Raw genomic sequence first — 27439 nt, 5'->3', positions numbered from 1 at the left:
GTTCAAATGAACGAAATATTTTTTTTTCAATCTATAAATTATTAAAAATTATGATGTCAATGTAAAATAAAACAATAAATTAAACAATTATTAAATTATATAACTTTTATTTGGATTTTTAAAACAATATTTTGTAATAAAATTTGTACTTAAAGAAGTTGAAAAAAAATTTCGTTCATTTGAACGTTCAAAACATTTAGCTCATCAAAAATAACGTACATAATGTTAAAAACTACAATTATGACAATAAACAATTACATTTTTAAATTAAATTGAAAAATAAAAACTATTTGTTATTATTCAATTTTTTGGCATCTAATTATTATTTATCAATATTCAATTATTTAAAAAAAACAATCATTACTAATTTAAATCTTAATTAATTGACTTTAAATAAAAAATTGCAAAAATAAAATTATTGGAAGTATTTTTAATGCAATTTTCAATTTTTAAGAATTTATTTTTGTTAAAAAATCAGTTCTAAGATTTGTTTTCACAATTCTTGGTCAAATTTTGATTTTATAAAAAAAAACTCTATCGTAAATAAATTTTTTTTTACATAATTCACCACAATTTTTAATTTCAAAAAAAAAGTCGAAACGTCATGTTTGAAAAAAAAAAATTTTATGAGCGAAAAGTTTTGAACGTTCAAATGAACAAAATTTTTTTTGTAACTTCTTTAAGTATGAATTTTATTACAAAATATTGTTTTAAATATCTAAAACGAAGTTATTAATTTAATATTTGTTTAATTTACTGTTTTATTTTACATTAACATTATAATTTTTAATATTTATTATACAATGAAAAAAATATTTTGTTCATTTGAACGTTCAGAACTTTTGGCTCATAAGATTTTGAAAAATTCAAATTTTAAGAGAAAAAATTAAAGATGAATTTATGTATAGTTTTTCAAGGCATAACTAAAAATTCATCGTTATTTTCCCGGTTTTCAAGGTTTCAAGGTTGGGTAGCCACCCTAATCTAATATAATAATTAAAATTCATGATCAGTAAAGCCAATTTTTCTTTCATCATTATAAAGAATTTAAAACTATTTTATAAACTATAAATATTTTTTAAAAATAATTTTTGACCTTTTTGAGATTTTGTATTTATTTAATTTTTTTTTAATTCCAAATTTTTTTGAAAAATCTATCGTGTAAAATTGATTTCCTTTAGAAATAATATAAGAAAAAAAAATGAAATAAAAGAAATTGTAAATGAAAAATAATAAAAATTTACGTTTATTATTTTAATTATTTCTCAAGAAATAATATTAATAAAAAAAGTAAAATGTTTAAAAATAATTTTTATCTTACCAGCAGAAAAATGTACTGGTTTCCGGTGTAGCGATGGAAAATGTTTGCCATTTGGTGCTCGATGCAATATGTTAAGTGAATGTACAAATTCCGAAGATGAGGCTAATTGCACCTGTGCAGATTTCCTTAAGGCACAGCTCTTTCATCAAAAAATCTGCGACGGTGTTCCCGATTGCTGGGATTATTCCGACGAAACAAATTGCGGTAAGCAATTAATAATTTTAAAAAAAATTTAAAAAACCTGCAAAAAAAAAATGTAAAAATATTTTCCAATTTAATTTCCATTCAAAATTGTCTCTATATTTAATTTTCAATAAAAAAAATTATTTATACAAAAAAAATGAAATTTCTTATATAAAAAATAAACACTAAAGATTAAAAATTATTATGAGCCAAAAGTTTTGAACGTTCAAATAAACGAAATTATTTTTGCAACTTCTTTAAGTACGAATTTTATTACAAAATATTGTTTTAAATATATCTAAAACGAAGTTATTAATTTAATATTTGTTTAATTTATTGTTTTATTTTACATTTACATTATAATTTTTAATAATTTATTGATTGAAAAAAATATTTTGTTCATTTGAACACGAAGTACGCAACGTTTATGATAAACGATTTTAAAGAATTAAATTTTTAAAATGAAAAATTCTATAATTTTTCGCCTAAAAAATATTTCTTGTAGTTTTCATTAATCAAATTATTAAAAAAATATTTTTTAGGCAAAAAATTATAGAATTTTACATTTTAAAAAATTATTTCTTTAAAAATCGTTTATCATAAACGTTGCGTACTTCAGCTTCGTATTTGAACGTTCAGAATTTTTGGCTCATAAATTATTAACAATAATTAATTAAAATAACAATAAAAAATGTTTCATTTTTCTCATAAAGTTTGGTGCAAGGAAGGACAATTCGTTTGTGGAAACAATAGATTTTGCATCGATCAAAATAAAGTTTGTGATGGCATTAGAGATTGTCCAGATGGTGAGGACGAGAAAAAATGTGCTGCTCTAATAGATGATAAAATAGAAGATGAAAATTCTTTCAATATTCCAAGTATCAATTCTGAAAAATCAGCTAAAGATGAACAAATTTTTGAAACACCCTTTGATTATGATCAACTAGCAGTTGAATCTCTTGTTCTTGAAAGTACAACTTTTCAAAATGAGGGAAATGATGAAGAAAAATTGACTAATAATTCAACTGAAGCTGATTATATTTCATTTTCCCATGATAAAAATGTCACTGATGTTGCTTCAGGTAGAGAAATTGATTCAAATTCAAAAACTAGTTTAAATTCTCAAAATTCCTTTCAGACAAATGCCAAAGATGGAATTTCTTTTATGAAAAATAGTAATCAACGTGAAGTGTATAATTATAATGACAGGGGTTTCTTGCATGTGAGAAAAAATGGAAAATGGGGCAAACTTTGTCTGGAAAATATTAATAATTTAATGCTTGAAAAACAAACGTCTTGGACTGTTGAAGATTTAGGAAGAGCCGTCTGTAAAGCCATTACCTATCAGTGAGTCTCATTTTAAGTCCCAAGATTTTTATCTAAATTATAGAAAATTGACAAATTAATTATATATGGGCGATTCCACGTAAGATTTACATATGACATTTTAAATTCTGTAAATATATTTTTTTTCGATCTTTATAGAAAAAAAAGGTTTACGTATTTTTATATTTTTTTATAAGTTATAAACAAATTAAATTTTTTTTTAATTTAGGGGTGATTTTTTTTAATTTTTTTTTTTTTATTTTTACACACATGAAAATAAGAGGAAAATTTTGTAATAAGTTTTGGAGTGGGCCTGATGATCCTTTTATTTATATAATTTGTTTAAAAAAAAAATTTATTTTTTTTCGTTTTTTTTTTATTTTTCAAAATAAAATGTATTTTCAATGAGTTTACTAAAAGATCCTAGTGCTCAAAACACTTTTCATTTCGAAAAATAAAAAAAAAACCGAAAAAAATTTTTTTAAACAAATTATATAAACAAAAGGATCATCAGGCCCACTCCAAAACTTATTATAAAATTTTGCTTTTATTTTCATGTGTGTAAAAATAAAAAAAAAAATCGCCCATAATTAAAAAAAATTTAATTTATTTATAAAAAATTGCTGTTTTTTATAAACAAATTCAAAAATTTTTTTTTCCGTTAACATATTTTGAAAGTCGATGAAAAACTGAAACTTTTTTGTATGTTGGTCATAATTCGTAAATTCAATGCTTTTAGAGTTAGATGTCATTGAAATTAGGTGTATTTTAAAAAAACTCGAAAAAATTAAATTTTTAAAAATTCATAACTCAAAAATTTGAGCACTTATAAAAAAAAGAAAAAAAATACGTAAATCTTTTTTTCTATAAAGATCGAAAAAAAAATATATTTACCGAATTTAAAATTTCATATGTAAATCTCACGTGGAATCGCCCATAATATATTCTTTCATACCACGGGAAAATTAATTTTTGAATTCATTATAATTTTCTAACATTAATTTACAAAATTTTATACTAATTCTATCCTATATGATGATCATTATCTTATATTAATTAAAATTTAACGACAAACTTAAAAAAAAAAATTCTTTTTAATTACAGAGATTATGAGAGGGTGGAAAAAGTTAAGGAAGACTTGACTTTGATCGATCGCCATTATTATAGTTTATCACTTAACGACAAAATATCAGATAAGCCGAGTTTAACTTTTAAACCCACAACATGTCCCAGTAGAGAAGTTCTCAAAGTGAAATGCAAAAATCTCGAGTGTGGAATCAGAACACAAGTTTTGTCCCAAGCAAGGTACTAAACCAATTTCATTGTAATGGAAAAAAAAAATTTAAATTTAAAACAAATTTCTTACACTGAAAGAAAATGAAATTTATTTAAAAAATTTATAATTGTACGCAGTAAGTACGAAAAGAAGCAGTTTTCTGCAAATGACAGTTTATTTTGCTTTGTTCACCCAGCAATCAAACTAGTCGGAGAATACTTCTTTTGTACAAAATGCACACTGTACTTTATGTATAATATACCTGTTTAGAAAAACGCTAATTTTAAATTTATTCCAAAAAAACTAATTTAAATTACCTTTAAATATTTTGAGGTTATGTCGTCCGATGTTTGATTCGTTTATGACACTCACATATAATTTATATTCTCCATTTACTTCCTTAATCAAATATCAAGATCAGATCAAATAATTTTAAAGATTAGAAACATTAAAATATAATTTAAAATGATATTAAAACACAAATATGTAGCCACTGGAAGTCATCTTCGTCAAACTATCTGCAAACTATATTCGTGATTGTAAAACTTTAATGTAACTACGCTAGATGGAGCTACTTTACTCTTTAAAGAAAAGCTTATTTGGATTAGTTTGAAGTGTAGAAAAAAGAAGTTCTGCTTTTGACGTTTTTCTTTTTAATATTTGACAAAACAATTTATTAAGAAAATTCTTTCAGTGTAATAAATAATTCGATTTCATATTTCCTGTGAATCTTTTTGCCAAAAAAAAAAAAAAAGAGATCACTGTATAAAGTGAGAGGAATTCTTTTAAAGGATCTTTCTTGAGTAACAAAAATATTTAAGTAGATCGTTATCTCGACATTACAGAATCGTCGGTGGCGGTAGTTCTTCAGCAGGTAGTTGGCCCTGGCAGGTTGCGCTTTACAAAGAGGGCGATTATCAGTGCGGAGGTGCTCTTATCAATGACAGATGGGTTCTTTCAGCCGGGCACTGTTTTTATCAGTAAGTTTTCGAGACTGTTTCTTAAGTAGGTGGTAGTCCTTAAAATTTAGCATTCCAATTCTTTGCTCTAATACTTTTTATTTTTATTTAAAATAAATCGAAAAATTTTAAATCATTTTCAATTAAATTTTAAGATAAAAATTGTAAAATATCAAAAATTTATAAATTTGGGCAAAAATTTTTTCAGTGCTCAAAATGAACATTGGGTGGCGAGAATTGGAGCGACTCGTAAAGGCAATTTTCCTAGTCCTCATGAACAACTTTTGAGATTGGATTACATTTCATTGCATCCTGATTACATTGATAATGGATTTATTAATGATATAGCTCTCTTGAGACTTGAGGCTCCTGTAACATTCAGCGATTATGTTCGACCTGTTTGTCTACCAGAATCCGAGCCAAAAAGTGGAACAATGTGTACCGTCACCGGATGGGGACAGTTATTTGAAATTGGACGAATATTTCGTAAGCTGTTTTTTTTTCCTCGCGTAATTTTATAGATTTTCTTAGCCTTTTAATTATTACACATTTCCAATTTTTTTTTTTTTTTTTTTTGTTTTTATAAGTAAAATTCTTATTGTAAAAATAATAATTTAAATAAAAATGTTAGGTAACTTAGTAGTTGAAAGAATTAAAAAATAATCTCTGATAAAAGTTTTATTAGAAAAAAATTTTTTTAATCATTGTTTTATATTTTTGAATATGAATTTTTAAAATTGGAAAATTTTTTGGAATTAACGTTTAGCAAGAGACAAATCTTGAATTATTCATCTAATATATATGTATATTTACCTTTTTTTTCCCCCCAGCTGACACTCTTCAAGAAGCGGAACTTCCTTTAATCTCCACGGAGGATTGTCGAAGAAAGACACTATTTCTGCCTCTTTATAGAATCACGTCCGGAATGCTTTGTGCTGGCTTGAAAGATGGTGGGAAAGATGCTTGCCTAGGAGACAGTGGAGGTCCACTCGTTTGTTCAGAATCTGATAACAGATTCACTCTTCATGGTAAAATAACTTTTCTATTGAAAATAAAATTGCAATTTCCTGAAATAATTTAATAGTTATCTCATATCAATATTAAACGACAAGCATATTAGTAACTGTTTATTTTTTTTAGTAAAAAAAAGACATAAAATCAAATTAAACAAAAAAAATATAATTTCCATTGTGTAAAAAATTATTTAAAAAAAAACCAAATATATTAATATAGTTGTTGAATTTTAAAAGTAATGATTTTTCCATCACAGGTTTGACTTCCAATGGTTATGGATGCGCAAGACCAGGAAGACCGGGAGTTTATACAAAAGTTTATCACTATTTGCCATGGATGGAACGAACGATAAGTCGAAAGGAAATTCCGCCAATGATGACTTCTTGCAAAGGTCACAGATGTCCCTTGGGAGAATGCCTACCAAAATCGAGAATATGTAATGGATTTCTCGAATGTTCCGATGGCAGTGATGAGCGCAATTGTACGACAAATCAATCTTGAAAAGACTGATCTTCCATATTTTTTTTTCATAATTTATCGAGACAATTAAAACGCACAAAATCGTTTTTAATAATTAAACACACAATGATTTGCGACAATCAATTCTGTGTTACTTAAAAAATTTGTCACATTATTCTTCTATAATTAACACTGTAATGTTGAAGAAGAAAAAAATCCATTTCTCAAAACGAGAAAAAAATGTACAAAAAAAAAGTGACATTTAATCGAAAACAATTATTTTCATTCACAAATATTCTGAAAAATAATAGTTGATCACTGTTACTTAATTTAAAAAATTAAATTAAAATCAAATGGAATTAATTATACAATTAAATTATCCATTGTTAATTAATTTTTAATTGAATTAATAATTAAAGAATTAATTTAAAATTTAGAAAATATTCTACTCTGCCTTTTATATTGTAATAAGAGACAAACTAATGACAAACTTATTTTTTTTTAAGAGTTCATAGACTGTTTGTGATATTTGTAAAATCTCGTTGAGATATAATATTTTGACTTCTCAGTTGAGATATATAAATATATAAATATAGAAATTGTTAGACTTTTATAATTTGGACAAAGAGATATTTTATAACTCAGTCTTACTTGTACATATTTAAAAAATAATAATTATAATTTACTGTTTAAGTGTAAAATAATCTATTTTAAAATAATACGTTTTAATAAAAAAAAAAAAAAGAAATTTTAAAACTAATTTTAATTCCTTATTTCATATTATTTAAATTTAGAGTTCAAAATTATAATTTTTTTTAAAAAATATGATTAAAATATAAAAAAAAAATTTTTTTATTTTACTAAAAACTTGTTTTTATTTAAATTTTAATTTTTCAAATTGTTTCAAACTGATAAAAAGTCAGGATTAGTAAGAACAAAACACATAGCATAATTTTCGTTTTATTAAGAGAGAAGAGATTTTAAATGGATGACATTATGAAGAAATGAATCTCTTCACAAAAACAAAGGCTGAACAGTTTATTAGGAGATTTTACTGGAATTAAAAAGGATATTTAAAATTATTTCCTTAAAAACTCTTTAAATTTTAAATATTAGAGTCGAAACCCTCTCTTCTTTTTTCTTTTCTTTTCTTTTTTTTTTGATCTGTTACGTCATTCCTTCATCGCTAATCTAATCTTCATTTCTAGGAAATTCGTATGTGCGAAAAAACCACTTTACAGCAATTGTTTCGTTGGATTAAATATGATTTCGATCAATAATAATCGATATTTCCTGCACATTATTTATTTATTTTTGTTTTTGACCTTTGCTCGCACCGAAACAGGAATTCAAAGATGGTAGTGTTCTATCTAGACACGACTTTAAAAAAAAAAACTTTCAAAGCTCAAATTAAATTTAAACTTAAATTAAAAGTGCTTCGACAAAAACTCGTCAATTTGAAAAGACTATTTTTTAAAACAAAATTAGAAAGACATTACAATATATTGCAATGTATTTCCTTTTTTTTTTATTTTGCTTTTAAGCAATATAAATTCCCACTATCTAATAATATTAAACAAAAAAATTGGAAAATATTTTAATTCTGATGCGAGATATTCTATTAATTACAATTTTATCAATGTTTTTAGTATACAGTGTTTCGATTTTAAAATCGAATATGATTCACAAAGTAAATTGTATGTGGAACAAAAGTTCCGTGATTATCGAACTCTAAAAATTACTAGAATATCAATAAGAAAAAAAAGTGTGACACACGATATTGTAAGTAACAATATTAACAATCATTATTGTTTTTTTAATTAATAAACTCTATTAACAATAATATTCTTATTATAATTATTATTGTTGTTATAATTAAGTATTATTATAATTTACTGCTTATTATTGTTAATTATTTCTATTATTGTTATCGTTATTTATTATTTTTACAATATCGTGCGTTAGTTTACAATTTGTTTTTATTTTTTTTTTTTATGTCGATCTATTTCGACAATTGTACAAATACAGTATTCAATTCAATTATTTTCTTAAAAGCCACTTGGTGTGCATTCTATTCAACTTCTTTTTTCTAAAAAAACAAAATGAAATTTTTTTTGTTAAACAATTCCAGGGCGAAAAGGTCTTCAATTTGAAAAATCGCGAGTCTAGACAAAAGTTTGAATTACGATTATATAGAAAAATTGTGTAAATGTATAAAAGTGCGGGAAGAGAATTATTTTCACTTTTGTCAGACTGCTTTGAACACCTTTTATCGTACTATAAAAGTATAGTATCTTTTTGCTCCTTTGAGCAAAATATTAGGCGAAATATCTCGCTTACAATTTTGAGGAAAAAAAAAAGTCCTTGATTGCGAGCAGTCAAACTTAAAGTCGTGTTCTAAAAATGTTTATTGATCGAGTCGTTAAAAATTCTCATTTGTTTAAAATTTTTTAATTTAGAACATAAAATTTTATTTTATTCAATTCTCATAAAATAAATATTATTTATTTATAAAAATTTTTCACAAAATAAATAATAGAAAGGTTTTTGTTGAATTAAAATCAATATAATTGTATTATACTGTTAGTGTAAAAATTAAAAGATATGGTTTTGGATAAAAAAAATTCCATACTATTAAAAAACATGCACTAAAGATTATTTATTTTTTTGTTACTATAAATATTAAGAAGTTTTAACGCCTCGAGCAATAATACACGACCTCAAATATCCACATAATTTTCATTCTATTTTTTTTTCTGAAAACAAATCTATTATTTCTCTCACACTATAGTCATAATTAAAAGTGATTTTCGAAAAAAATGCTATACTTGCTAGAAAAAAATTGTCTAGTTTTAGTTGTACGTTTTTAGAAAATTTTTTTTGTAACCCAGCAATTTATGTAAAAAGACAATTTCTATAATTACTATTTAATTTATCTCAAATTCATTTTACTAAACTGACAAAATCCTTTGAAAAAGCTAATAAATAGCAATGAAATAATAATAAAAAAAATTTATAATAGAATGATAAATTTCATTTTAAAAAGACCAAAAGTCAGTCCTTTGTTTTATATAAATCTATTTACGAGTTTTTTTTTTTTTTTTTTTTGCTCGTAAGCCTTAATTGAAAATGAAAATAAATTACATATCATGCTATGGTGATATCGAAAAATCGTATCGCTTATTAATTTTTAAATTATAGAGTCAGATTTTTAGACTACAAAGCAGCGAAATACCAATAATTTAGCCGAGAGAATCAACAGCGACAGTGGTGAGACCCTTGGGACTTAAAGTCGTTTTAAATTGTTCCGGCACTGCCAATTCAGTCTGTAATTAAATTAATTTTACATTTAAACAATGTTTAATTAATTGTTAAATGGAAAAAAGTAAAACACAATAAGCAATAATGGTAAGAATGAAAAAATTACTTACATAATCTCCATTTCCCTTCGGGACCATGACATTCATTTCACTTGATTTACTAGAAATTATTTCTACATTCATCGACTCTTGATTTAAATACATTTGACAACCGTCTGTCTTATCAACAGAAATTGTTGGAACTTTTCCAAGTACCTAAAAAAAAAAAATTTTAATTACAAAATAATTACACTAATATTAATAATATAATAATTATTGATAAATTATCATTAAAGGAAATAAATTCACAATACTTTTCTTTTTTTTTGAATAAGAAAAATTAATGTCAAACTTGAACTTATTATATTTTTAAATTTTAAAATCAAAAATAAATAATCGACATGCAATTGTCATCAACTTCAAGAATAATAAATATGTAATGTGATTATGAAGAATAAACCGTCAAAGATGACAAGTTCCCAACTAATTTAATGATAAAGTATAATATCCAAAAACGAATTTCATTTTTATTTATCAATCTGTATGAAAATTGTTGATATGCGTTGGCAATTTGGTTAGTGAAATTTGTTTATCTCGTTGATAAAATAATTTTTGCAAAATTTCCAATAAAATCTTTAACCTAAATTTTTGTTGAAATTAAAATAGGTGGCAATTTTCAATCTGTTCGTGTGATATGTACGGAAAATTGGAGAAAATGTATAATGGCAACTTCGAAATATTTATGGTCCGAAATTGTAACCGAAGTTGTGGATTATTTAACAGACGACGTTTTTATTTGGAAGGTGTGTATGTGTGTAATTAAATTTAGTTGTTTCTCATCAAAAAAATCTTATAAATTTGACAATTTTTTCATAATAGTACATTTTTAAGGTACTAATGGCTTTAGTAGTTCTTATAATTTTAATACACACTATGTATTACAAAATTCGTTGGGTGGATGAAAAATCGAGTAATAAAGAAAATTTAAACAAAGTTGGTTTTAAAGTTCAAGATCTGGAATTAAAGGTAAACATATTAACGTACAAAATGCAATATGGCACGTGGCCATTGCCCCACTATATCTGCAAATCTGATGGAAAAAGTGAATTGCAAAACATTAGATTAACATTAACAAATTCGGAGGATAGAAATTCTTGGATCAAGCATTTGTTATTAAGGTAAGAATTCTCATTAAAAATAACAAATAAATTGTCGAAATTAAAATTAAATAAATTACAAACCGTTTGAATATTCAGTTCAAGAAAAATTAAAGACTACAATTTAGCCAATAGAAATTTAGTACCCTCTGTAACGAATTTAAGTCGATTAGTCGATTTAGAAACAAAATATATATCTTCAAAATTTCAAAATCAAATCCCATCAATCGAATCTGGGGATATGACCGACAAAAGCAGCGGTGACAATTCACTAAGGTTTATAATAATTTAATACAAAAATTTAAAAAAAGAAAATAAATTTGTCAAATAATTGCATAAAAAAATTAATATATTTATAAATTTGATTTTTTTTTGTCAATAGCGAATGGGAAAGGTGTAAAAGATATTTCAGTTCTAATAATAAAATACAAATTCCTGAACGAGAAAATCAAAGTCATCGAAATATAGAATTTACTACAATCTCGAAAAACAATTCGTCAATACTAAATAGTAGAACTAATTCAAATTTGAACTGTACTTTTCAAGTATCACAAGTTAATAAACAAAGAAAAAAACGTTCACGAAATTTAGACAATTATAATCAAATTCGAGAATTAGATAAAAGTTTATCCGAGTTTCCAGAAAATAATTGTTCAGCAAAACGTTTATGCAAGAATAATCGGGTAAATTAAAAACTATACAATAATTATTAAATCAAAATATAAATTAAATTAAATTAAAATAAAAAAAGTAAAAAATAAAAATAATAGAATAATTTATATGTTTTAGTTGAAAAGAGACGACAGTGATCAGAAAGAGGAAAGTGACATAAATTGCAGGACAAAAATAGCTGATGAAGGACATTTAGAAAAACTGGAGCCTCTTAAAATGGAGAAATCAAATAAAACAGAAAACAGTCGAGAATTGCGAATAAATGAAATGAACTCAACAAATAAGATACAATTATTAACAGATGACACATTAAAAAAAGACTCCAATTTGTCTAATTCAAAAATTATTTTCCTTGCAAAAACCGAATCAAGACCATCAAATGACAAATCCAATTTAACAACCACTCAAGAAACACTCGATCAAGTCAAAGAAAAATTGAAAAATTTACACGACATTTTACTCACTTACGAATCAAGTGATTGTGAACAAGATTGCCCTTTAAATAAAAGTGGCATTTTGAATAATGATAAAAAATTAAATAAATCAAATTTAAAAACAAAAAAAAAAGAAAATAAAATATTTGAAGAAATTCCAAACAGTAATGAATCCGAACAATTTGAAAGTTTAGTTGATAGTTGTTCTTCATCAATTGTCGAAATTAATTCAAAATTGTTTAATAAATCAAACAAAATAATTACAGATTCTAATTATAATCGAACTGAATTTTCAGAATTCGAAAGTGATGAAGAAGAAACAGAGAAAATTTTAGAAACCGAGAGTAAAATTTCTAGTAATACTTTTACAAAAATTAAATCAAAAACCAACATTTTAGAAGTTAAATCCGATTTATTAGTTGAGTCATTCGATAAAAATTTAAATATCAATCAAAAAACAATGTCTCAAATAGAAAACAATACAAATCAAGAGGTCATTCCAATGGACACAAGTGACGATCAATTTTCACAATCTTCCAGTCAAACAGAATTATCGAATAATGAAATTTTAGATAATCAATTACCATCTTTACAAAACAAAAATAATCCTTTCCCTCAAGGAAAATTAGAAATAAATAAGGAAAAAATTTCCAAAAATTTGAAAATAAACAAAATTTTAAAAAGCTTAGAGACAAATAACAAGAATATAATAGAAACAAATAATGAAAATATTCAAAATCTAGAAGAAGTAAATAACAAAAATATTTCAAATAGTGGAGAAACTAATAAAAATAATCCACAAATTTCCGATACTAATGATTCTGACAGTTTGAATAGAAAAAATGTATTTCAAACAAAATTTCTTGATATTCTTCCCGAGGAACAATCAGCAAGTAGCCTAACTGAATCAACAAGTAAAAAATCTGACGAAGAAAATGAAAATTTGTGTGAAAATTCAAAAACTCTACTTAGTTCCGCTTCGTCAGAATATTTTAGTTTTGTCAATTTATCTCATAAAGAAAAAATCACGAAAAATTTAAAACCCGAATTATGGGAAAATAATAATGAATTTCAAATTGATAATCAATCGCTAATAATTAATAAAACAGTCGATAATTTGAGTCAAGAGAAGAAAAATGTAAACGATTGTAAACATTATCCAAACAGTAAACAAATTACATTTCTAAAAAAGGAAAAAAGTAATCAAGATAAAACAGAAATAAAAGAAGAACAATTAAAAGAAAAACTGTACGAAGAAAAATATAAGGAATTGACAAAAGAAATGGAAGAAAAACAAATTGAATGCAAAAATTATAAAATTGATTCTGAAATTAAACGAATAAATCGAAATTTCACATCAACAAATGATTCATCAAGTGACGAAAGTATAGTACAATTTATCAGAGAATTAACAAGTGATAAAGTGAAAACAGCTCATGTATTCAAAGAGACAAAATTTAATAATAATTTTACAAAATCAAATGAAAAATTATTCAACATTGAAGAAGCACAAGAACAAGAAAGTGTTTTATCACTTCAAAGACGTCCAGGATCATTTTCTCTAACAAACAATGAATCAAAAGAAAATATATTCAAATCCTTAAACACCAATACACCTTCAAATTCGGAAATTACGTCGAATTTTCAAAATGAAAAAAATGAAACGAGAAATATTAATATTAGTAAAACGAATGAGCAAATTTATATTCAAGAAAATAGTGAAAATAAATTGGCATTCGATTCTCAATTATTAATAAAAACAGATAAAGAAGAATTAAAAAATGAACAACAAATTTTGAAGAATAACAATGATAAATCAATAAATGAAATTTTAAAAATGAAAAAAGATCCTATTAAAAATCTAAAAAGTCAAAATCAAAATGATAATTTCCAAACTTCGAATCCAAGTACTTCTTCCGAATCGAAAGAAAATTTATCAATTATTAAACTTTCAAAAATGAATCCAGAAGCACAGGAGGTAATTTTGAAAAATAATAATAAATCCCTAGAAAACAATGAGGAAACTAAACGAAAAACAAAACGTCACGAAAAAGAAGCTAAAATTCACGAGAAAGAAATTCAAGAACAAAAAGAAGTAATGTTAATTGATTTATTTAACGACACATCAAAACCTGTGACAAAAACCCAAATTCCCGATAATGAAAAACTCAATATTCTCGATGAAATTCTCGAAGAGAAAAATAATGAAAATAAATGTTGTCTAATTCCAAATAAAATTCCATCAATTCATGAATTAAATTTAAACAATAATCAAAGTGATTCCGAGTCTTTCGCATTAACAAATAGTCAAAATTATCTAAGTACAAGTGGAAATAGTCTCTATGAAAAATCAACAAACAATTCACAAACAATTAAGACAAAATGTTCGGAAAATAAATTTTCCCAATGCACTAGTGCTCCTGCTCTACAAGATAATACCAAAAAAAGTTCCACCATAAATAATTTAAACAATGAAAAAATGAAAAAAACACCAGAAAATTTGACAAAATCACAAAAAAATTCAATCACAAGGGATAAATTAATGGAAAAATTTGTCAACAACGAAAAAATAATAAATTCATCTATTAAACAATTAAGAGCAAAAAGTTATTTAAATTTAAATTTAAATAAGGAAAAATCAGAGAATCCACTACAACGAAGATCTCGATCATTTGCATCACCAAGAATGATTCAACGTGATTTTAATGGAGACAGTAAAGATAAATATTGTAAAGATTTGAAAAATCCAATAGAAAGACAATTAACTTCGAGAAGTTCATTAAAATCAATGGAATTGCAAAAATCATCAAAATCATATATTCCAATTTTAAAAAGTCGATTAGAAAATATTCGAAAAGAACCAAAACCACGATATCGAAGTCCAACGCGTGGTCCATTGACAATAAATCCTGCACCCGATGAATTAGATTACAAAGTCACGAGATATTTGAATGACGGAATAAATCTTTCCGAGCAGAACAATAATAATAATAATAATAATGAAAAAAGTTATGGCGATAATACTGGAACATATTTACAAAATGAAGAACATTCAAAACCAGATGAGAAAACCTATATTTACATTAATATAATGACAGGACATGATCAAAGTACAAGAAAAGTTGTGAATCCAAAAAAATTCCTTGAATTCATGAAAGATCGTGAAATGAAAATTACTAATAAGGAAAAAAATTCAAATTTTGATGAAGAATTAAAGAAAAATCATCTCAATCGTGTTTTATTTCACGTTGAACAAAAAGAACGTGAAGTTTCCGTGAAACCATCAGTAATGGATAATAGTACATCAATTTCTGATTTTCCACAATTATGCAACAATGAAAATCGCGATGGTAATAGATTTAAAATTTTCGACGTCCCAGAAGAATTAACTAAAGATGAATATATACATCTTCTCGATTTATTAAATCAAGATTCAAATCTCGAGCAATTGAAAAAAATGCATTCACTTTGCAGTAAACTTGGTTTAGGTTTTCAAGAATAGCATCTTGCCATCAAGTCCATTAATATTTCTCATCAGTGAAATTAGTTGGTTGAACACTTGTAACGATGATCGTTTATTTTAATTTTCGATTTCAGGTATTTCTTTTTTTTAATATTGGATTTTTTTTTTTGTGTATCAAGAAAATTATTAAGAATGCATATGTTACTAACCTGCATTTGTACACTTTGGCAATTAACAAACTCAATACTTGATACGAGTGAGTCGAAAACAACGGAAGATTTTCTGCAGGAATCCATTACGACCGAATTTACTTTTCCTTTAACAACTAACGTACTTTCTTGACAGCGGAACATGTAGATGACATTATTCATTTCCGCATTTTCCACTACTAAATTCTTATTACCCTTGTGATATTCCTAGAAAAAAAATTGTTAATTTAATAGCAAAAATTAATCAAAAAATTGATAGAAATGATAAGAAATGATTTTTTTTTTTTAAATTACCACAAGCCATTTTTTTCCATCGCGAGTAAAAACTGGAGGTTTATCGATGGGTGCATTAGCGGGTAAAGTGGTTTTCATTGGAGATCCAGAATTGGCCGTCGCTGGTGCTTTAAATGGTGCTGGTCCAGTCCTCAGATTGTGATTCTTGTGTGTCTGCATATCGGATGTAACTTTCTTCAAATCTGAAAAAAAAAAATTGTAAATATAGAAAAGTTTTCACATTTGTTTATCAATGTATTTTTATATAACATATAATTTCCTATTTTATAAAGTGAATTTAATTTTGATTATTTTTAAATAAATCAAATCTAGTATTTTTTAAATTAAAAATAATAATTTGTTATTATGATAACTTACTTCTAGTGATATTTTCTCCTTGATTGATTTGGGCAAATAGTGCACTACGATCGTCATTTAAAACTGGTGCAACATCACCAAGTGGCATCGACGGTGGTGGAGGAGGAACACCTGCAGGAGGTGGAGGAACTGCGCCACCTTTTGCCCACACCAATCCCGTTGTATGATGTTTTCTCACATATTGCTGCAACTCCGCCAATGTCTGTATCCATGCTTTACACCAGTCAACATGTGTTTTGTCTCTAAAATTATTTTAATAAAAAAAAATTAATAATCGACATTTGTTAAAAAAAAAAACACACAAATTAACAATAATCCTAATATTTTAATGAATATACAATTTGAATTAAAAAAATTATTATGGGCATTTCAATTGTTAATTTAAAAAAGAAAACACTTTTCTCGAGTCTAGAAACTTTAGATTTCTTTATATTCTTTTTTAAAAAGCAAAAAGTAAGCTGAACAAATTTCAGGTTTAAGGGTATGTGGGAACTCCCACGTAACCTAGTATGGGAAAATGTGTTTGGTAGTATACATTTCACTCTAAAATGAGAAAAGATTTATTAACGATATTTAGATGCAATAACAACAAATTTAATTATATTTAATATTTAAAACAAAAACACCAAATTATAAATCGAAATAAATAAATTCAATTTATGAATCAAAATTATAATTAAATAATTTTTTAATTCTAATTAAATTAGAAAAAATTTAAATAACAAAAATGTCAAGCTAATGAAACCTTGAAACTCTGGATAATTTCTCACAAAAACTGAAATAAAAATCGAATTATAAATTAACGACAAATTCAAAATAAATAAGAAATGAATTATTACACCTTAATTAAATTCTAGAAATACAAACGTTTATCAAATAATATAGAACATTAAATCGATTATTGTTGCAACATTAATTGTGGCTTTTTTTGAATTTGATGTCCTTGATGTTCGTTAATTCGATTAAATACATAAAATAATGATGAAGAACGTTAATGAAATTTTAATACTATCTATAATTCCTTTTTACAGATTTTTTAAAAAATATTGAAAATTTTGCAATTCAAAAATAAAAATTGAGAAGGTAAATTTTTAAAAAATTGAGTTTTTCAAACTTAATTACTTCCCAAGATATAAAAATTTCTCTCTTTTTTTCATAAAAAAGATGAATACTTCAAAAAGTTCAACTACGAAAAAATTAACAATTTTGAAATTAAATTTTTTTCAAATTATTAATAATTTAATAATTTTAACTTCTATTTAATTTTTGTACTTTTCATGAACAAAAATTTTCTTAAAGAATTAAAGTGATGTAAACAATATCTTAACACAAAGTTTTTTTTTTTTTTTTTTGAGTAAGTTAAAAGAAATTGAAGCAAGAATTTTTCACTAAGATTTACGAAAATAGTGTTAAAAAACCAAAATTTGACCAAATTCAAAAAATTTTTTTTTAGGGCCATGAAAATCATTTTATTTAAAATTAAATTCAACATAAATGTTCTTATCTTTTTTTATAAAAACAAAAGAATTAACACTTAGGATGTATTGTGAAAAACTTTTAATCTACTGTGACGTTAACAAATTTAAAAAAAAAATTATAATTTTACCTAACATTGCAAAAACAAATTTTGGGAATGATTTTAAAAAATACAAATTATTTTCTGATAAAAATTTATCATAGATAAAAAATTATTAATATTTCAGAAAAATATTATTAGGGAAATTTTTGTACTTTTCTGTTACTGTTCAGCATAACTTTTAATTTTTGAGAATTTGTTTCAGATTTTTTTTTTTTTGAAATACCCATATCTAAATTAATTGAATTTTAACTATTCAGTTACTATTTTCTATTTCAAAAATAAGAGTCAATAATTCTCACTTTTCCTTCCAATCTTTTAGAACACGATTCGTGTAAAATTGTCCAGCATCATTCATCTCTTTAACATAGGGCGCCGGCGTTGGAGATACTGCGACCCATCCTAATGCAGGGATACTTTCGCTAATTGCTGACAAATGATTAAAAAATGGCGATGCTCTGTGTTTGTCCCGAAATTCCTGAATCTGTTGAATTTGCGTTGACGTTGGTCCAAGAAGTGACACTTGTTCGGTCTGATTTGCAGGTGCTGGCCGAGTTGATGTTGTTCTTATAAAGGCAAGTTGAATTCTATAATAAAATGATAAATATATTCTTTATTCAAATATCAATATCTACTTTGGAAAATCAATCTTGCAAATTACAGAAATAATAAAATTATGTTTTAATTTAAAATAAATAATTAAACTCACTGAAAAACTTTTTCCACCAGTTGACTGTGAGCGGTAACATCACCCCCAATTTTTTGACTCAAGGCCAAGTATTCCTGAACTGGACCGCCGACAAGCTCTTCATATCCAGCAACTGACATGTTGTTGATTTCAACAATTGACGACGCAGCGGAAGATATTGAAGATGTTGAACCCTGTGAGCACTGATCCTCAGATGAGATACTGTCCTTCGATGACTTTTTTGGAGATGGTGATTTTTCCGGTGAGGGAGTTTTCGTTTGTACTGCAATCTCTTGAGTCTCAGGTGTTCCCTGTGGTACTCTTTCGAGGCGTCTTGTTACTTTTTCTAGTCGTGTCACCAATTCCTCCAAGTGCTCGTCTCTCTCATCACTCTCGCAACCTGTTGATATTTGACAAAGAAAAACATTAATTTCGTATTAATTAAAATAAAGTTTTCATGTTAAATAATAAAATAAATAAATTTGCAATATCTAAAAAAAAAAGCATTTTTTAAAATTACTATTTTTTTTTATAAACTGCAAAAATGTGAAATAAAATAATTTAAATAAGGAATAATTTGGAAAATTCAATTAAAAAATACAAAAATTATAAAAGGAATATTTTTCTGAAAATTGAAATTCCGAGCGAATTAAATATAGATGCGCACACAAATAGTTATGTCAACATCTACAGCCACTAGGTCACTAATGTGTTGCAATCAACTCATAATAACTTCGAAAAAAACTATTTTATTAAAATATTCTAAACGTGATGGAACAAAACAAAAAAAATTTAATATTACAATTAAATGCCAAAAAGGAACTGAAAATGTTGAAATTAGAAAAAAGCAATAATGAAGTTGTTTATTTAAAATAAAAATAGAATTCTTTCGAAAATGATGGAATATGTTAGAGCATGGAAGAGAATAAATTTGCATTTGCATTATTTATATTAAGCAAAAAATTTTTTTGTTTCAAAAATAAACAAACAAGAAGCTAATGCTCTTTCCTTTGAAGAAACACTTTCTAATTTTCTTTTTATTAAAAAATAAAAAATGTCGTGCTTGTTGACTTTCCAGAAACTGTTGGAGGACTAAAAGACAAAGTCGAGTGATGCGAGAAGTTGGAATATATAAGATTCTATTCTTAGAGAAGCCGCGAAAATTGTGTATATTCTCCTTATGTTATTTGTGTGGGCGTCAATTTGCGCGAAGAATTAATCTAAATTTAATTAATAAATATAATTTTATTTTCTTTTTTTTTTAAATCTGGTATATAGTAACTTTTTTTTTTTTAAAAAAAAGTATGAATTCGATTGAAAGATTTCAATAACAAAAAATTTAAATTAATTTAGTATAAATTTTATTTTAATAAAATTGAAAATTAATGAAATTTAGTATGTATTTTAAATAATATAAATTTTGATTCAATCAGTTTTCATTGGAGTATTATTCTGAGATATGACAAAGTTCATTAACGAACCAATCTATTTCGATTCGAATCTTTTTTATTCGCCTTCAGCAGAATTTCATTTTGAATCAAATTGTTACCAATTTGAAATAGAATTTTAATCTTTCTGAATCGATGTTTCTATTTTAATCAATCAATCACTTTCCGAAGCTTAATTTTTGAATTCGTTACTTTATTTCGAGGCAAATATTTTTCTCAACAATTTTATTGAGACAAAATTAGAAAAAAAATTGAAATTCATTTTTCATTCGAGAACGATTGAATTCGAAATAAAATATAATTTCATAAATGAAACAAAATTTCTCCGAATAATACTAAATAAAACAGAATTTTTTTTTTTTTTTTTTTAAAGCCTACAGACAAAAATCTGATTTTATTTAAATACAGATTTATTTTACTGTAGCATTTCTAGTAATTGATTTGTAATTTCTCCCATTTTTTTTTTATTACTCATTGTATTGAGAAAATTGTTATTGTGAATAAATAAATTTAATTAATTAATAAAATTTTCTCTTTTTAAAATTTTGCTTGAAGGTGATACTAATTTTTCATGCTGGTGTGAAGATATAAATATATATATAAGGGTGGTGAAGAAGAAAAAAAACATTGATGGGATGAAGTTTGATGATCCCTAACCGAGATGAACTGTGGGTCCCAGAGGGTCGAAGCTCACTCTATGTTCAGCAGAATTTCTCGTTGCTTGTAACAAGTCTGAGAAAAACCTGTGCCGCCTCAAGGCCAACTCGTCACGTGCGACTGGAGTTGCAGGGGGTTCTTGCATCCCTCCATATCCCTCTGAGATGTTTTCATCGTCGTCCTCTTGAGACAGCCATTGGGGAATAGGTGGTGGCACTGTTCCCAAATTGGAAAATTCAATATTCATCACTCATCCTTTTTTTTTCTTTTCTTTCAATCCCTCTTTTTTTTTTTTTTTTATTACACATTATTTCACAATGTATCAAAATTTAACATAATTTAATTAAAATCTGTTTTTTTTTCTCATTATATTTATATCATATACCGAAAAATTTATCGTATTTTAATAAAATCTGATTTTTTTTTATTTCCATTATAAAGGAAAATTTTAGTAAAAATTAACTTTAAAAATTTTTTAAAACACGTTTTTTTGATTGGTTTTTTAAAAAAAATTTTTTTTTTCAAATTTTTAAGAAAATTATATAAAAATACAACATTTTTGAGAAAATTGTCAAAAAAATATATAATATAATAATTTGCCGATGATTTTGAAAAATTGCAAAACAAAAGTGAAATAAAAAAATTGTTAAAATTAAAAAAAAAATACCTGATTTTCTACTACTGCTATCGAAATCAATTTCTGGAGGTGGGGGTGGTGTGGGATATGACTCAAATACCGAATCATCTCCCTCGTCTTCTGGACCATCATCTATCGTTCTCTCGATATATGCAGGAGCGTGATGTAAGGGAGATTTGTCACGTTTTAGATTGCCAGCAATTCCAATGAATTCGGTAATTTCGATTGCACGTTTTTCATCGTCTGTTGAACTTGATGTCCATGTATTTTGTGGACTTGGAACATCACTATCGAATGATGGACTTTTTTGTAAACTCAACACTAAATTCTCCGGTGATGGTGATGTCATAATATCATTAATTGGAGGTGGAAGAAATTCTTCATTTTCCGGTGGTGGTGAAAGAAAACCATCATTTTGTGGAGGTGGAATAAAATCCTCATAATCTTGTGGTGGAATTAAATCCTCAGTGATTATTTGTTGTGGTGGAAGAAGAAAATTGTCATCGTCATCAATATTTTGGTGATGATTTTCATCATTAATTTTAGGGAGAAAATTTTCAATTTCCGGTGGTGGAATAAAATAGCCACTGTCTGAGAGTATAATATTGTCATCAGTCTCGGGAATTGGAATATTTTCTACTGGTGGTGGTGGTGATGAAAAATTCTCATCATCGGGAGGTTGAATAATTTCCATGTTTTCATCGAATCCTTCAATATTGGGAGGTTGACCAAAATCTTCTTCTTTTTCTTCCTCCTCAACTTCCGATGGTGGAATGAAAATTTGATTCTCGAGTGGTGGAGTAACACTACTAATTTCCTGAGCTTCGTTGTCTGTGATTTTAATTGATCTATTTTCGGGACTGGAAATATTTTCATCGGAAGTTGAATTCTTTTTGAAATTAGAAACATCTTTTTCCGGACTTGGAGTATCGATTTTGATGATTGAAAGTTTTTTTGGACTAATAATCACTTCGTTGTCTGGAATTGAACTTGGTATGTGAACAACTGAGCCTGTATTTGACGAATTTTCCGGACTTGGATCCTCGTCATCGAAACTTTGGCTCATTTCTCGTTGAAAAATTTGTTCCTTTATTTTTTTTGACTCTGAAAATTGTTTAACTGGCTCGGGTAAATTAATAAGTGATTTATTCGATGTTTCCTCTGGACTTGGCAATTTATTATCTTCCATTTTTTCCAATATTGGAAATTTCTCATCAACAATTGAATCTTCGCTACTTTTCTCCACTATATTTGAAACTTCATCATTGTTACTTGTTGTATCGATTTCTTGCGAATCATCTTTCGCGGATATTAAATTCCTGGGTAAAATTTCCGCATATTCAACTTCATTTTGACTGTCTGTTGGACTAGAAGCAATTTCCTGACCACATGAAATTTGTTCAAAATCATTTTTTGTTTGATTTTCGATCGAAATTTCCTGTGAAAGAATTTCAGTGGATGTTGAACTATTTTGTGGACTGGAATTAAATATTTTTGTTGAACTTCCATTTTTAATAATATTTGTCTTTGGTGAATTATGAGCATTGTCTTTGACTTTTTTTGTTATTGTACCATCATTGTTTTCATTAGACATTTCATCATCGGAACTTTCATCACCATCATCATCGTCATCGTTATCTGATTTTTCATCTTCCTCGAGGCTCTCGTCATCCTCGTCTGAATCAGATGTTTCGTCTGATTTTACCTCCTCTGTATCTAATTTTGAAGGTCTCGTACAAGCACAACAGCTAAACATTGTCTTCTAATTATTTCTTTCTTTCTTTCTTTTTTTTTATTCAACGAGAATTCAAGATAGTACTTTAAAGAAACAATTTATGGGGCATAAAACTTTAATTAGGTAATTACTCTGCATGTTTCAGTTAACAAATTCTTAAAATTAATTTCAGTCTAATGTTACAATAAAGTCTTTTTCAATATCAATAAAACTTTACAGTTGATAACAATATATTTTAATACTCAGAGATCTTTTTAATGTTTCATGATTAATTCTGTTTACAGTTTTTAGAAATTATTTCTTTTTATTTTAAGATATCTTTCTAATATATTTATATATATATATATATATAGTATTTGGAGATTTAAAGAGGAAATAAAGACCTCAATAGATAATTTAAATTCACACCAAGTATCATAACAGATTCAAATATACTGAATTTGATAGAATAATTTTTCGATAAATTTGTTCCACTTAAAATTTTTTCACATAAATATTATTATTATTTTTTTTCTTCTTCAACAAACGATAACGAATAAATATTTGACTAAATGCGTCACTAAATTTCTCATAAATAATTAATTTATACAATCACTTTTTTTTTATATAATATACTTTCTTAAAATTACAAGTAGATGAAATTTTTCTCCGGATGAACTTGAATTGTGCACGCACGGTTGATGCACTGAACAACGTCTGAATCGATGCAATCAAAAATCACTTGAGCATTCATCCCCGCGTAAATTTATTGTCAGATGAATAAAATGCGTGTTTTTCTCGGCGAAATGAATAAATATATTTATTATAAATTCAGGTGTAATATATTTATTTTTTTTTTTGGCACTTTTATGTATTCCGCGTAACAACAGCAAAACGGAAGACGAAAGATTTCGTGAGAGTTGATCAGCGATAAGAAAATTGCAGCTTCCGTGAAACGAATGTGAATTTTTCATCAAGCGCACAAATTATTATATGAAAATGAATTGCGTGAATTGTTGAAATTTCTTTTGCGAATAATGAATAAAAGCGGGGATTTTTCTTGTGTCAACGACCTAAAACTTAAATTCGCCACACCTGAAAAGTCACGGTCACACGCCTTAAAACGACATAACGAAACGACACATTTGCGGCTGCGTGCGCGACTGCGTCCACCCTTCTGGGATCCTGCAAAAGTATATTATCCCGGATGCTCCAGCCCTCCATGAAGTTTCTTATAATATATACTTATATATAGTCTGGACCAAATATATTTCTGAAAATCATCTTTGTATCTAATTTTTTTAATGAAAATTTACACTAAATTTTTCAATATATCATTGATTAACAATTTTTTATTTAAAAATAAATTCAACTTTTTCTTATTTGTTAAAGAAGACATTTTCATATTAAAAAAAAATTACTATTGCAAAAAAAAAATCAAATTCAATTTCCTATTAATTTTTAATAATTAAAATTATTCGAAACAATTATCAATTAAAATAATTAGTAAACTTCAATTTTGAAATTAAATATTGACTGTTGCAAAAATACCTATTTTTCATTTAATAAATTTTTTTTTGTATTTTTTTAAAGTATTTTTCATATTATTTTTGTAAATGTATTTTGTTTGTGTCTTTTTTCGTCTATATATAAAAAAAAGTCTAGTTCGTTTGTTGAAAGGCGAATTGTAGACAGTATGTAATTATTTTCTGCATGCGAGACGAGCGATTATGTCTGCAGCTTGTCTAAGAATCACATCATATACGAAACGAATTTTCTCAACTGGAAACTACTTCGTTAAAATTGTTTCTCCATTTTTGACATATATACGTGGGTAGAAATATATCCAAAGTGTCAAGTCAATGTTTCACTTTTTATCCGTCCAACCGAAAAGATAAAAAAATATATATATATATAGATTATATGCATAAACGTAACTTGAAGATTAGAGAAATTTTTTTTGTTTCGCCTAAAAATGAAAAAGTAATAAGAAATCTCCAAGATAAATAATAATATTTATCATTTAATGTAAAAAATAAATGTAAATTTTTGTAAAAAAATTATACGTAACAGTATTAAATATAATACTTTATCTATTTAATTTCTCAAATATTTCATTAATTAAAAATAGCATTATTTGGAAATACTTTTAATAGAATACAAAATTTATTTAAGATCTGTAACATTAAAAAATTTAATTCCAAATTTTAATTTATTATTTTTCAAATAAATAAACAGTTCAAAAGAAATTTTTTACAGCCGAACATGACTTAAAATTTTCTATTTGAAATTCAATTAAATCCCATTAAGAACACGAGCCATTTTACAAATTCTTGGGGACAAGAAACCTTACAATATTGACTAAGTCTTTTAGAATTTTCCACTAAGTAAAATGAAATCGTTTGTAATTAAAAAAAAAAAAAAAAAAAAAAAAAAAAAAAAAAAAAAAAAAATTATAATAATTTAAATAAAATAAACGCTTTTAATTTAATTTAATTAAAAATAAATATTTCATCTTAAAAATATTTAAGAACATTGTGGCATTTAGTAATAATTTAAATAAACTAATAATTAATTAATGTTTCTTAAATATTTAATATATTGCATTATTGAATATTGTTGACGAAAAAGAATGACGCGTTCAATGAATATGATAATAAATTATCGTCTAAATGTAGAACAATATAAAATTAAATTTGTTTACCTTACATATTTTATCATTAAGCAAACTTTTGAAATTTAAAAATTTATTATATTATATACTCACGATTTTTCCATTTTTTTAATAGACTTTTGTAATCATCAGATGACATTCGTGGCTCACAATAATTTTCATTAAATCCCGGCATTTTTAAAAAATAATTATTAGAATGTTGTGCGACAATACCTATATATACCTATTATAAATCGTTGAAAATAAACTCTTTAAGAAATCTTCGACTCGTCATTACATAGCAAAAGGTGATGGACGATTAAACGAGTTTGATGAATCTAGAGTCATACTTGGAGTTGTGACTAATAAGTAGTAGAAAGATACGATCAAAGAATTAATTATCTTCTTTTTCGAAAACCTGTAAATACTCTTTCTTCAAAGAGAAAATATTTCCAATGCTATATCGTTTAGTGACAATTTTTTCATAATTATTTACAATTTTTTTTTAAATTATGCAAATTTTGAAGGAATTTTCATTTTACATTAATAAATATCATGTAAATTTATCATTATTAGATTATTATTAAAGTGTTTTATTTATAATTATAAATTATAAAAATCTTGAATCAAAATTAAGATTTTTATTTTCAATTGTATGCAGAAAAGAGAGTTCATTTAAGCAATTCATATCAATTGTTTAAAATTTAAGAGTTAAAAAGTGTAATAATTTAGAATTCATGTCAGAAAAACTAAAAAGTAAAATATTAAATTTGTAAAAGTGCTTCTATATTTAAAAAAAATTTAAACACTGTTTACAGTAAAATAATCAAACTAACAATGATAATTAAAATATTTGTTTAAAATAACCTAAAATAATTGGGAAAATTATGAAACAAAGTAATAAAGGATTTCAACAATATTATATCAATTTCTTTTCTAAAAAAAAAAAAGAATAAATAAAACGTTAATTGTTGACCTACCACACTATTATTGACAATTCATTGCATATGTCAAAAGTAAAGCATGACTCAATCTCTGCTCGGTGGGGGGGATAAATACTCTCACGATTTGTAATCAAATGGAAAAAAATAGTATTCTTCATTTGTTTAGTACAATTAAAAATAAACCGGTGTTCTTTGTAAAATAAAAGAAAATTTACTCTGTCAGCTATGAAACAAATGTCAAAAGAAGAAAATTATTTGTAACAGGTATAAGTTTTTGAAATAGACTGTACAAGCAACCTAGCGGCTGTGATACCTTTAATTTTTTTTAAACGTAAAATACAATTATTTACTCACCGAAAGTGTGTCAAAACTTTGCAGAAGCTGTAAAACAATTATTCACAATGATTACAAGTGTAGGACAATAATAACGATATGAAAATTCTTTAAATTTATAATATAAAACTGATTTGTGACATTAGCTCATACACCGACACAAACTAGGGCGTCTGCCGGATACCGGAAGTAAAACATAGGAGAAAAATATTGCGCATGCGTGCTTACTCATAATTTCAAAAAAAAAAGTGAATAATGATTTTTAAAAACCTCACAAGAATAATTTTATAATGATTTTTTTTTTAA

General features: G+C 25.6%; 4 protein-coding genes and 1 long non-coding RNA gene across 7 annotated transcripts in view; 3 read left to right on the top strand and 2 right to left on the bottom strand.

Annotated features, from left to right (window-relative positions):
• The window catches only part of LOC127276821 (uncharacterized), a 60564-nt gene extending 55621 nt beyond the window's left edge, over positions 1-4943 (bottom strand). The window contains exons 1-2 of the long non-coding RNA XR_007842263.1: positions 4424-4943; positions 1322-1562 (exon numbers count right to left, since the gene is read on the bottom strand). This is a non-coding gene — a long non-coding RNA (uncharacterized LOC127276821). The remainder of the gene's footprint in view (positions 1-1321; positions 1563-4423) is intronic.
• Positions 1-7039, top strand: part of LOC127276809 (uncharacterized) — a 50234-nt gene extending 43195 nt beyond the window's left edge. The window contains exons 7-13 of one of the 2 annotated variants that reach the window (XM_051297466.1): positions 1328-1525; positions 2218-2851; positions 3935-4135; positions 4952-5086; positions 5274-5551; positions 5896-6093; positions 6336-7039. In XM_051297466.1, the coding sequence (XP_051153423.1) occupies positions 1328-1525; positions 2218-2851; positions 3935-4135; positions 4952-5086; positions 5274-5551; positions 5896-6093; positions 6336-6580 (1889 nt within the window). In that variant the 3' untranslated portion in view covers positions 6581-7039. Of the gene's footprint in view, positions 1-1324; positions 1526-2217; positions 2852-3934; positions 4136-4951; positions 5087-5273; positions 5552-5895; positions 6094-6335 lie in introns of both variants that reach the window. The other variant, XM_051297465.1, reaches the window with a different exon arrangement.
• A 443-nt stretch (positions 7040-7482) lies between these two features.
• Positions 7483-27330, bottom strand: LOC127276848 (adenylyl cyclase-associated protein 1). Of its 2 annotated transcripts, XM_051297531.1 has the most exons (9): positions 21520-23233; positions 20853-21068; positions 18769-19147; positions 18362-18646; positions 16484-16725; positions 16127-16308; positions 15833-16039; positions 9970-10113; positions 7483-9864 (listed from the first exon to the last, which is right to left on the bottom strand). In XM_051297531.1, exons 1-9 carry the CDS (start codon positions 23081-23083, stop codon positions 9781-9783), a joined length of 3303 nt encoding a protein of 1100 aa, XP_051153488.1. In that variant the 5' UTR covers positions 23084-23233; the 3' UTR covers positions 7483-9780. The 2 variants fall into 2 exon arrangements, with proteins under 2 accessions (XP_051153488.1, XP_051153489.1); XM_051297532.1 differs by lacking the exons at positions 20853-21068; positions 21520-23233 and adding an exon at positions 27155-27330.
• On the top strand, positions 10341-11770 carry LOC127276851 (uncharacterized). Its single transcript, XM_051297535.1, has 3 exons — positions 10341-10471; positions 10564-10700; positions 10789-11770. Exons 1-3 carry the CDS (start codon positions 10441-10443, stop codon positions 11077-11079), a joined length of 459 nt encoding a protein of 152 aa, XP_051153492.1. The 5' UTR covers positions 10341-10440; the 3' UTR covers positions 11080-11770.
• Positions 11925-15822, top strand: LOC127276847 (probable serine/threonine-protein kinase DDB_G0282963). The gene has a single exon (XM_051297530.1). The coding sequence runs from the start codon at positions 11943-11945 to the stop codon at positions 15660-15662; it is 3720 nt and encodes a 1239-aa protein (XP_051153487.1). The 5' UTR covers positions 11925-11942; the 3' UTR covers positions 15663-15822.
• Positions 27331-27439: the final 109 nt, after the last annotated feature.

The sequence above is a fragment of the Leptopilina boulardi genome, unplaced genomic scaffold (genome assembly GCF_019393585.1).
Source record: "Leptopilina boulardi isolate dan_hultmark-lab unplaced genomic scaffold, ZJU_Lbou_2.1 LbouV2_154, whole genome shotgun sequence".
Lineage (NCBI taxonomy): Eukaryota > Metazoa > Arthropoda > Insecta > Hymenoptera > Figitidae > Leptopilina > Leptopilina boulardi.
Note: the sequence above shows the minus strand (reverse complement) of the source record. Positions and strands in the feature narration are given on the sequence as shown.